Source organism: Spea bombifrons, chromosome 13 (genome assembly GCF_027358695.1).
Source record: "Spea bombifrons isolate aSpeBom1 chromosome 13, aSpeBom1.2.pri, whole genome shotgun sequence".
Lineage (NCBI taxonomy): Eukaryota > Metazoa > Chordata > Amphibia > Anura > Pelobatidae > Spea > Spea bombifrons.
Genome location: NC_071099.1, coordinates 17280381 through 17292037, shown reverse-complemented (window position 1 = coordinate 17292037; position 11657 = coordinate 17280381). Strand labels below are relative to the sequence as shown.

The following is an 11657-nucleotide window of genomic DNA, read 5'->3' as shown; positions in this document are numbered from 1 at the left end:
CCTTTGTGCTCCATAGAACTCAATGGGCCAGTTGAGGAGATTAAAGATCTTCCTTGAAGATTCTTTGCTGGGTATAAGTGTATCATCATGCTATACAGACGAAAACCATACAATAATTATACATATAAACTAATATGTCACAAAGTAAAATAAAAAGTCCTTGGAAAGTCCCACCCCTATTCACATCCTTCTGTCCCTCTTTTCTCCACTGATGGCTCTCTTTTCAGAATGTTTGCTGGATATGAGTGTTCTATAGCCCAAAAAGTCACATTGATTTTATAAAAAGCATAAAACATTATAATAAATAAAACACGCAAGGTAGAAGCTATAGTTGCAGGGGCAAAAATTACCCTCTACTTCACCAAGTTATATGTCCCACAGTGCTTCCTTTGCCCCCAAACAGCTTGTGAGTGCCACCTTTCCCCCCAAGCAGCTTATCAGTGCCATTCTAACCCCCAAACAGCCTGCCTGTGCCATCATTGCCCCCAAACAGCTTGTCTATGCCATCATGTCCTGGCACACATATGTAAACACTTACACAAATTTACACATACACTCATTCTGACACACACTCCCCCTCACTCCACTCATGCTAACACCACTTACACATCTATGCTCACACACACATACACGCTCACACTCACTTGAAATGTGAAAATGGCATTATATATATATATATATATATATATATATATGTTATATATGTTATTAGGTTAGGAACGTTTATATATTGCTATGATATTTGATACAGGCCAGCTAAAAGTGTACAAATTATAATCTTTACTTCTGTTTAGACCTCTTCAACATGGCGCCCGTTCGGTACCTTTCTATATACTAGGCATGCGGAATCAAGCTTTTTTGACCTTCCCAACATGGCGGGCATCCTTCTACGCGCAACGAGAAGCGCGTGACGTTGACACGTTGCGCAAGCCCGCCTCCCTCCCCCTTGCGGTGACTCCATTTTGTGCCAGTGGCCGAAGATACTTGTTCTATTTCCGGGTTGGTAGAGACCGTAGGACCGGAAACCTGAGGGAGCAGCGGAGAGAGGGTGAGTGAAAGAGGGATATTTACTATAAGGAAGAGGCTGACAGTGGGAAAGGCAGACCATCCATGGGGCGCATGCCCACTCCAAGCGGGACACCTGTGAGTGACAGGACGGGACCTAAAACACACACGGGCAGTGGGGCTGACCTCACCTGCGTGGACAGAGCTATAGGAGACCTGCAGGGACAGTGACAGGGGGGGTAGTTGTGCTCTGGGGCAATCAGTTGGGTGAGGATCTCTGGGGATGGGGCATTACTTACACTAAGAGCCCCAGCCAGGAATCTGTTCTGTTTATCTTTGGGTTTTCGGTGCAGTTCTGTGATTTCTTCTATTATTATGCGACTTTTATCTAATACCCCCCCCCGAATGACTGCAATTCTCATCCTGTAAAAGACACTGATTGGATGATGGCTTCCCATTGATGGACTGGGGGGGAATTCTTGTATATAGAATGATTATTATTGTTTTGTTTGGCGCCGTCGTACTCTGCTGGGTGACGGATGGTGTGGTGTATTTTTTGGACCGGTATTAGGAACGGCAGAGAGCTGGTCGATGGTTTTTTTTTAGTGCGGACTGCAGCGACCACCATGGCGACAGGACAAACATTACCTGCCTGTAACACCGTACGTGACCTTGTTTTACGAGGTTTTCCCGTTTACGTTAAAAATCAAAGTGTCGTTTTACGATAGAGTGCACGCTTAATGGGTTTGGGTGTGTTTAGTTTACCTCTGTAAGGGACTCGTATAAAACAAAAAAATAAAACCTCAGGTTCAATCACACGCTTCTGTCATATATGGTGAATTTATTGCAGTATAATTTATATTTATATGTAAATATATATATATTATTGTTAAATGTAAAATTAACACAGCCGGTAGAAACCAAGCTAGCATCTGCCAGGCTCCTCGTGTATTTTATACATGTTCATAGCTGGGGCACCCCAGTAAAATAATTAAAAAAAAATATATTCTATTTTTTTTAAAATATGTTATCACCATAGAAACCAACAGGATGATCCTGTTGAGTTGACTATTCCATTGGTTCTTTTGGTAAGAAGACCTCTCTTTGCCCCGGAATCATTATTTTGACACATAATCCCAAATAAATCCAAACTCCTGTCGTATATGTATATAATCTGTCATGAACATGCCTTTGGTCTCTTGTAGTTAACCCTTCCCGTAGTTAAATCTGGGTGGGTGGGGGCTGCACCCCATGGTGGGTTATCTCATTAGCCGGGATACGACCGGTTCTGATGGGGAACGGGTGAAGGCGGATGAGACGTAGCCTTTAGAATGCATTTTTTCCAGCCTCGCCCTGTTGTCCTGTAAGGTATGACAGGGGATAGCGGGCCCTGGAGGTTTCGCTGCATACCTTCTCTGACGGCAGCTGCGAAACCTCCAAAAATGCGGCTAATCCAGAAACAGGACGAGCAGAAAAAAAAACGTACAGAGTTTAGAATAATTTGAAGCGCTGAGATCCGCCACGTTCCATCTCCTACTTTGCGGTTAACCTGGACCTTTGTAAATGTTTCCGTTTGCCGGCCAATTGCGGTGTGCTGTTTGTATCGAAGCTGCTTGATTGGCTCTAGAAGTGACCATTCCGTGTCCCGTGATAAATACATCCGTCCCGTGTCACCATGTGCTGGGATGTATAGAATTGTATCTTGTCAGCAGTGGAAAGAAAAATGAGCAGATTTGGTACAGAGGATAAAGATGGAACTACATGACATGATATCCCAAGATTTTGAAAGTCTCTCATTACTACTTAGGTTTCTCTTCAGGCATGGTCTTGATGGTAGGAAAGACTCCATACGTGTATTCCCAGCTGTCTTGTTTTGCATGGGACAGTCCTGATTTTCAGGCCCACTGTACCACTTTTGCGGGCAATGGAGATCATGGGCCGGTTTGGGTGATTTCTGATCTTGCCCGACCGGACCAGGGAGCTGTAAATTAGTTGGAGGTCGGTAGATGCAGCACAGACCTCCATTGCAGCTCCCAAGTGGTCACCTTGTGCCGCAAGGTGGCCCTTTGGGTAAGGTAGGCAGATGGTCTTGCCCCTAGCCCCACAACACCTCCCAACAAAGCTAACCTGCTATGGAAACCTGAGATGTTGTGCGGTTTGTCCGCTTGCACCCGTTCTTGGCATGACACTGAGTAGACACCATTGGGAGTGATGTCCATGGAGCAATCAAAGTGCAAGATCGCTACAATGGCTTCCTGTAGTAGCTCATGTCTACCTGAACAAGATCTGTGCCAAACGTGTTAGGCTGAAACTCATCATTTTTGGACTTCCGATGAAAAGAATCCTCTCATTTCAGTGTCTTTTGGCATCCACCCCAATTGTTGGCCAAGTTTGTCATCTCTTGCATCAAATATCTCCGTTGCACGTTGCGGTGGGAGGTGTGATCTTCATTAAGGGGAAATTCCCAGGCCCCTCGTTATGTTTCACAGTTGGGAAATCTCCCTCCCAGTTGGTTCTCCTTGTGGGTTTTCCATGTTTGCCTCCGGGGGGGGGGTGTTATGTGTCACTTCCTGTTCTCTGCTTTAATCTTCTCACCGGGAAGGTAGATTTCGGCAGTCACCCCTATGTATAGTCGTTACAAAGCTACCAGTCGTAACCTCTTAGGAGCCCTGGCTGCCCTTCTTGCCTTCTTGGAGGGGCGGTTTGTACGCGGTATCTATGTGGTATCTATGTGACATCGGCCACATTCTCTTATGTATTACTCGGCTGTCAGGCCATTTTCCAAATCATTTTCTAGTGTGTATTTAAGGTGAGGCCTCCAATTTGTTCTCCCTCCTCCCCCGCTTTATACTTTATCACGTTGTTTGTTCTTAACACATTTCCTTCTACCGTTTAATCTTTCACTTTTAATAAAATCAATGTGCTCTGAAACCTCTCAAAGGTGCCATTTCACCTATTCCGCTCAATGCTGCGCTTCTGTAACTAAATGCAGCGTTAGAAGCGCTCCTATTACTGCTAAATGCTCAAACCTTTCCCCGGAATAATTAATTCGAAGGCAGATGCAGCTACAGGGCTGCAGTTTCTAGCTTAGGTAAGTGCTTTGTTCTCAAAGGTGCGTAAATATATTCTTTTGTAGCGGGACAGTTTGGTGTCCCTGATCGCTCCTTCGATTCCAGGCAGAAGACAGAAAGAAAGGAGCTGTATTTAAACTCTGTTGTTGCTGTCCCGGTTACATCGGGTTATGGCAGAACGCGGGGTACGCATCCAGCGAATTCTCGTGTTTAGTGTACCGGATAGATATCCTGGGGGGTGCCGGTGGAAGGTTGGAAGACATGCTACATTATGGCATTGATGATAACGTGTTCATGGTAGATGGTGCAGAGGTGGCAGATACCAACACCCGGTATTTCGGCACGTATGTGGTCCATGTTTGTGGTTATAATGTGGCTATACACACATGTGGAAGGATTAGATATCTCTATGGTGCTGTTGGTTCTCTGTTTGCACGTCTCATGGTTTGCCTCTCTCCGTTCTAGGTTTCGAGTTGGCTCCCCCTCCCCCCTCCCAGGGGCTGGCATAAAGAATCCAGAAGGAATAGTAGGTACCAGAAGGATGCCCATCCCACCACCACCTCCGCCACCGCCGGGTCCTCCCCCACCTCCTACCTTCTCACAGGTGAGCTTACAAGACTTTGGTGTATCCTGGCCCACGGGAGCTCAAGGTGTGAACTCGCAGTCCTTTACAGATACAGTAGGGTGCGGGTCGGGCATTTTTAGCGATGCCAAGCTCTGCGTTTGTGTATGGGGTGTACCTTATCAATATGCACTCCGCTGTGCCAAATAATGAAAGGATGACGCTGCAGCTTTGGGCCCGGCAGGGATGTGTAATTATCGCCTTTCTAGGTGTAAGTTTTTTTTAATTATGGGAAAAAAGTGCGGCCAATACGGTGTGTGTGTGTGTGTGTGTGTGTGTGTGTGTGTGTGTGTGTGTGTATATATATAATATATATATATATATATATCTCCATAAACCGCTTACATTAAATTGCCCAGAACCTTAGCCTGCTGACTTTATGCCCATTTTATTTCTTATTATATTTCTTATTTAGTAAACGGCTTTGTAAGCAAATTTGCTTGCGGTTGATTCACTGCTGTTTCAGAAGCTGAATGTAGGCCAAAATCTTACCATTTACCATCTTCAGCTACTAATTAGAATTTTCTATGCGTTTTTATAAAAACAAAAATCCTGGCGCACTACTTTCTAAAAATTAAAATATATATATATATGCCAAATTCCAATAGTTATTTGTAGAGATCGCAGGTACAAGTAGGGTAACCGTATGGTAGGGTAACTTGATGTCTGCTGGATTCCCTTGAATGCACACGTTGGCTAACGAACGCTGTAAACTAAGCTGGCATTCTCTTCGGCATCCGCCATGTCTCATTTTGGAAGAAGGACCTTAATGTTCTCTGCCCTTCAGTCACTTGAACGTCTCTTTAAATTTGAAATTTAAAGTCTTCCGTCTCCGTGCCATGCGCCACGTTAACCTCTAATTGCTTTTTTCCTCCCGCGTTATTGATCTTCTCTCCACTCGCGTCTCAAGACTTCTCCGGAGCTACACTTAGTGGTAGTGACTTTGTCTCGTCTCATCCCGCTTTCCCACCACCTTTCAACGTTTCAAGGAACGCTAGATGAACCTCCACACAAAAACCTTTCCCGTAGGTTACTAGACTTCTTTAGGGCCCCCTCCGTTAGAGCCCATCTGACGTATATACGTCTCATGTGCTTCAGTTTCTTTCTCTGGAGCGGCACACAAAGTAACTTCATAAATCTCAGACGTAACTCATGTCTGAACGCGGAGCCGGCCGTTGGTAATCAGTCGGACCATTCACTCCTGGTTTTGTTTTTGTGCTGACAGGCCAACACAGAGCCCCCTAAACTGAGCCGTGATGAGCAGAAAGGTCGGGGGGCTTTGCTCAATGACATCTGCAAAGGAGCGAGGCTGAAGAAGGTAGCCGCGGTGAATGACAGGAGCGCGCCGGTTCTGGAAAGTAAGCAGATACGTGCGTCTCGATTACCCTGACGGTCTTTCTTTCTCTTCTGATGATAATTGGCCAGTAAATGGGGTTGTGCTGGAATATATGTATATAAAGGCTTGGGTACTAGAAGACATATCGATGTAATGATGGCTGCAGATCACTTTTAGGCACGTTTTCCAGCTGTAAGGAATCACCGAGTGATTTTATTACATGAAGGAAATTAAGTTTCCTTTTTGCTTGTGTACACTGGGCTGTGATACGGTACGCACTGCTCTCTGCCTTAGGAAGGAGTACTTTCACCAACTATTAGGATTTACCATCAAATTAAACATGGACATTGAATAATAACCTTTAACACGTGCTTTGGGCAAATGGTAAATACAGGTAAACAAAAAAAGCATAAGTGAGCTTCATTATTGGTATGTGTTGGTGCCCTGTTTACTTTCCCAAAATCCTAATTAATAACATTTATTGTTTCTTGCATTATCTTGGAATCTGTTCATTGTATATAAATTATTAGCCTCATCTTATAGTATTGTTACTTTTAATAATCATAAATAGAACCTAATCGTAATTCTCATTTTGCTTTGCAGAGTCTAAAGGTGGAGGGGGAGGAAGTGCCGGATATGGGTCCAGCGCTGGAGGGGCTTTACAGCCAAAGGGAGGTCTCTTCCAGGGGGGAGTCCCTAAACTGCGACCAGTGGGGACAAAAGATAACTCAGGTATGCCAGTAAACTTTAATACACACACGTGACTATTAACCCCTTAATGACAAAGCCTGTACATATTGGAGCTGCTCCTCCACCGAGCCCTTTTTGGTTGGTGTATTGTTATGGGGGGGTTTATTCCCACGTCACCTCACGATGAGTTCTAACTTGCATTTAAAGTGTGTGTTTATATATGTGTGTGTGTGTGTGTGAGCAGCAAATATTGTAGAACGGTCAGTTTCTCTACTTCTAAAATCTTTGTTTCTGTCAGAGAGCCCATCAGGACGCTCTCCACAGGTGCCCTCAACCAGATCTCAGGCTCCTCGTCCGCCAGTCTCTGTGGGACGTCACCAGGATGACTCCGAGAGCAGCAGCAACCGTTCCTCTCCTCCAGAAATGGCACGAGCACATCGGCCATCCTTGCCTGATCTCACACGGCCACCCAATTCTACAAGTCCTGGCATGAAGCACAGTTCATCTGCGCCTCCCCCACCTGGCCGCCGGGTTGTGGGGGCTCCTCCCACCCCATCTTCGTCTTCCTCCTCCTCCTCCTCCTCTCAGACAAGTAAACCCTACAACAGGGGGAAGCCGCTACCTCCTACTCCAGTGCACCGCGCACCCGCTGCTCCTCCAGTAAAGCCTCCACCCTCTCCTGTTAACGTACGGACCACTACCTCCCAGCCCCCTCCCCCTCCTCCATACAGACAACCTCCTGCCTCCCTCAATGGACCACCGAGTCCCATCAATGATTTGGCACCAGAACTGCCGCAGAGGCACAACTCACTCCATCGCAAGACTGTTACCCCTGTGCGTGGACTGGCACCGCCGCCACCACCTTCTGCCAATCTGTCACCAGGAGGTAACAGACCACCTCCCCCAGCCAGAGACCCCCCGGGGAGAGGGGCAGGTAAGATCTTCACTCTACCATGCAGTTGTCTTTGTTCACATAGCTTATACATCTGTATGTTAGGATGTTGACGTCTAATCCTGCAGAGGTTGGCGTAGAACAGTCTTCTTAGTAACCCTAGTCTTTTCACTTGCAGCCCCCCCACCACCCGTGGTTCGGAATGGAGGCAGAGATGCCCCACCGCCTCCGCCTCCTCCGTACAGAATGCATGGGGTAAATGAGACCAGCCAAAATCGGGCCAAGCCTCCTCCACCGCCATCCAGGACACCCTCTGGTCCTCCCCCACCTCCACCCCCTGTCAGGAATGGCCACCGTGAATCTGTGTCCATCGGGAGGTCGTTTGCAGGTGAGTTTTTAATACCTGCGTTGTACGTAAGCAAATACTTTAAACTTATGTCTGTTTTCTTAAGTGTGCTTAGATGCATCTTTGAGATTGAGATGAGATTGAATAAAGCTGTTGCTCCTTTTACTAAGAGCGATAACGTGGCTCAGCGTAGACGTATGTTGGGCATCTATGTAAAGTGTATTTTTATATGGAAACAAAACTTTTTTTTATTTGATTGTTTAAGGAGGCTCATTACGGAATCTGCTCTCAGATACAGTAACATAGCATTTCTAGAAGCTTCAAACAGAGGCTTTCTTTTTATTTTCTTTCTCCTTGAAAGTGTAGACGCTAAGTTCTCTACATTTACAGATGCACGACGTATGATTTAAACACGTGTATTTCACTCTCCTAGACGATTTTGAATCAAAATATTCTTTCCATGCGATGGATGAGTTTCCTGCCCCTGAGGACTACAGACCCTTCCAGAAAATCTACCCAAGCAAATCCATCAGAGGTGAGACCAGTAGATGCACGGAAACTCCCTGCTTTACATTGTAAAATCCCGTATCTCCACCTCTAACAACTTCTACTGATCCGTAAAATGCTCTTTTTTTATTTTTTATTTTATTGTCATTCACAGCTACACGTGGAGCTCCTCCGCTGCCTCCTATTCCAAGGTGAATATCGCCCAGACTCTACGCTAGTCTCTCCCAGTCCTTCATTCTTTACCGACATCATTCCAGCTGGGGGATCCTCCTGCATGAAGACCCTTGTCATGGGAACAAAAGGAACTGGGATACCCACCTCTTGCCTGTCTATGCATTCCACAAATACCCCTGTCTCCCATAGAGAAGGCACCACTTCTTATATGTTGGGGGAAATGGTTTGGCTAGAACTCCCAGGTCTAACGGACATTTATGGCCCATGAAAGCTTGTGAATCCAATAGCTAGAATGCGTACCTACTCCATGTCCCTATTCTTCTACCGTGTCTATGTACGATTTGATGGACTCTTAATTCAGGTAATGCCAGGGAAGCCGGTTTAATACATTCATCACGTGATCTTTCACAAATATTGGAACAAACCTACAGGGCAAAACAAGAATGACTGAGGAGACAAAATACTTTAGGTTTTTCTTGTGTACACTAGAGGGGACGTCTGTGACATTTTGCTCTCCAGTCTGTAGACCAGGTCCGCTGTACGCACTTTTCCGACTCTTACCCACGGATAAGGGGCAAACGTGTTCTGTTTCACGGTTGGGGTAGGGGCAGGACTTGAACTTTAAGACTTCTTGGCATCACTGAACGGGTTGAAGCACAGGTGGATAGTCTCCAAACCTACGGTGAGGATGGCATTTGCATGTCTTGGGCTATAACTTCCATATGTTGGATGAAGATGTGGTGTAAGTCATTTCTGTGAAGGTTGATTGGAATTTTGTGTATTAATTATGGTGATGGGAACCACTGGTTCTGTATTGTCTATGCAGAAGACATGAAAAACAGGAGGCTCAGTAAAGGGAAGTGGGGTTGTTTTTTTTGTTCTTTTTTATTGTCACCCAGATTATTTGTTTTTGCTTCCTTCCTTTTCAGCCATAGTTTGCTCCTCACACTGCGGCACTTTTATATTCTGTTGACCCTAAATCTCGTCTTCTAGTCCTGTAAGTGCCTCTCAGTCCTTCATTTCTATAATCGTCGATGTTCTAAGTTATGGACTTCTTTGACACTAACAGCCGAAATGTATCATGCTTTGATATGCAACGGCCTACGTGCGGCTTTTGGAACGACCGTGCTGCAGCATATAGATCACCGCAGACACTGAAGCAAGGTCTGGATAACGGTTAAAGGAATATTCTTTGATAGAGAGACTTAAATCACAAATCAGCTGCCCAGCTGTCAAACTTGATCCTTTTGGCTGAAGTATATTTTCAAAGTTATATTAATAACCCTGTTAGAACTTGTCAGTACTATGAAAGGACGTATTTTTGATTGTAGCTTCTAAAGATTGCTTCCTCTAAATAGTTTTGGTCATAACGGTTAAAAAGTATTTTTAATATTATACATCCTTCATGTAAGTTTAAAATGGCACCTTGTTCTGTAGCTCTAAACACTAAATTCTGTCTTCGGATTGACCAAGAACTGTACCGGCTGCTCTTGGAAAGGACCTCAGATGTTGGCACCTTATCTGCTCCTCTTCAGGCTCGTCACAACAGATCTGATGCCGATTTACAATACTGCTTCGGGATTTACAAAATGCTTCAAACGCTGGAAGTATATATACCGTCTCTGTTAAATCGTTACTCGGCATAGATGTAAAAATGGCGTCTATACACGAGGAAACAGAGATTTGTCGAGCAGCTCCGGCTACCCAATATGGGACAGGCTTGCTGAAAACCATCGTGGTCACGCCGCGTTATGGTCTTTGTTGCAGCATTTGTTTAATTGATGCAGAGGATGGTGCTTCATGTGTTGCAGTATGTTCATGGCCGCCAGAAGTCTGTATGCTTGGATTTGGTGGCGTTTTTCTTTTAATATATATTTGCCTTATACACCAAGGCTGCCCACCGATCCGGTCTCCCAGCCGTCTGAGATTCCCTAACGTTTGTTCTATATTCCACCAAATGTGTTTACATTATATATATATATACGCCAAGCCTGCAATTCTGTTTGGACCAAGGGCCCTCTGCTCTGCCTCACCCACACTACATGCCACATCTACACCAGCGTGTGCCGCAGGCTGAAAGGCCTAGGGTCCCACGATGCATTGCTCTGCAGAGTATCGGTTGCATTGCTTGCCTGCACGAAAGGGTTAATCAATCAACAATTTGGTACTATTATTTTCCAATGCGTATTTTACTCTGAAGTAATCTGAACTTCTAGTTACTGATGTCTATTTTGTATGTTGTAAAATAGAATTATGAGAAAATGGATGGAAAAAAAAAAAGAATACTAAAATATAAATATCTATATAATAGCACCGTGCTGTATCTGAGTCGCTGAATACAAAGGTCTGGGATGATAATCATGTGAAATATTACGCGTGAAATATGTTCGGTGAGATTGGCGTGTTGGCGGAAGCAGAGGACCCACGCTGAAGCCCTCCCTCCACCTGTCACAGGGATTCCAATAAAAACGGGCATCTCCAATCAAAAGGACCCACAAGATGTTTGTAGATAAATAACCGCCGTCTGTTGTTGCATATAGACACACTTAAAATGTTTACATGTGAACATGTATGTGAATAATGTGCAATCATGGTAAAACAGGACAACCCGTACCAGATTTGTTTTCATTTATTGGGCGTATTGCGTACATGTCATGTTGTACCTAAGAAAATGTTCTAAGTTGAAACAGAAGAGCAGGAAACTTACATGAAGTTTGACACGGGTGTCCCTTATTCGGTATCCTTTACATGCAGTAAACCCGTTATTTGCTACGGTTATCTGCCACCTTTCCTAACAGGACTAGCCTGATCTGACGCCAGCCGTGCCATGCGTGAAGCCAGAGTATTGGAAGTGCAGGCACTTTTCGGGACAATACGTAGGTTCTATAAGGATGTTTTTATCTTAACTATGCGATTATGTTGCACGCCTTGTTGCATGTGACTCGAACAGCGCCATGTCACGAGAACTAGCTTTGCAAATAACGGAACTTCATGCGATGTTTCACGTGGTTCTC

At 45.0% G+C, this 11657-nt stretch overlaps 1 protein-coding gene across 2 annotated transcripts; it reads left to right on the top strand.

The window, feature by feature from the left end:
• The first annotated feature begins 978 nt into the window (after positions 1-978).
• Positions 979-9998, top strand: WIPF2 (WAS/WASL interacting protein family member 2). 2 transcript variants are annotated; one of them, XM_053453753.1, is made up of 8 exons: positions 979-1048; positions 4542-4680; positions 5924-6056; positions 6638-6766; positions 7023-7658; positions 7795-8004; positions 8396-8497; positions 8624-9998. In XM_053453753.1, the coding sequence occupies exons 2-8, from the start codon at positions 4618-4620 to the stop codon at positions 8662-8664; spliced, it is 1314 nt and encodes a 437-aa protein (XP_053309728.1). In that variant the 5' UTR covers positions 979-1048; positions 4542-4617; the 3' UTR covers positions 8665-9998. The 2 variants fall into 2 exon arrangements, with proteins under 2 accessions (XP_053309728.1, XP_053309727.1); XM_053453752.1 differs by having other exon boundaries at positions 5924-6068.
• Positions 9999-11657: the final 1659 nt, after the last annotated feature.

Bases quoted from the DNA above. Each gene is read 5' to 3' on its own strand.
- WIPF2 (XM_053453752.1), top strand. From the start codon at position 4,618: ATGCCCATCCCACCACCACCTCCGCCACCGCCGGGTCCTCCCCCACCT. The intron at 6,767-7,022 runs GTATGCCAGTAA...TGTTTCTGTCAG, and splicing joins GGGGACAAAAGATAACTCAG to AGAGCCCATCAGGACGCTCT. The intron at 8,498-8,623 runs GTGAGACCAGTA...TGTCATTCACAG, and splicing joins CCCAAGCAAATCCATCAGAG to CTACACGTGGAGCTCCTCCG.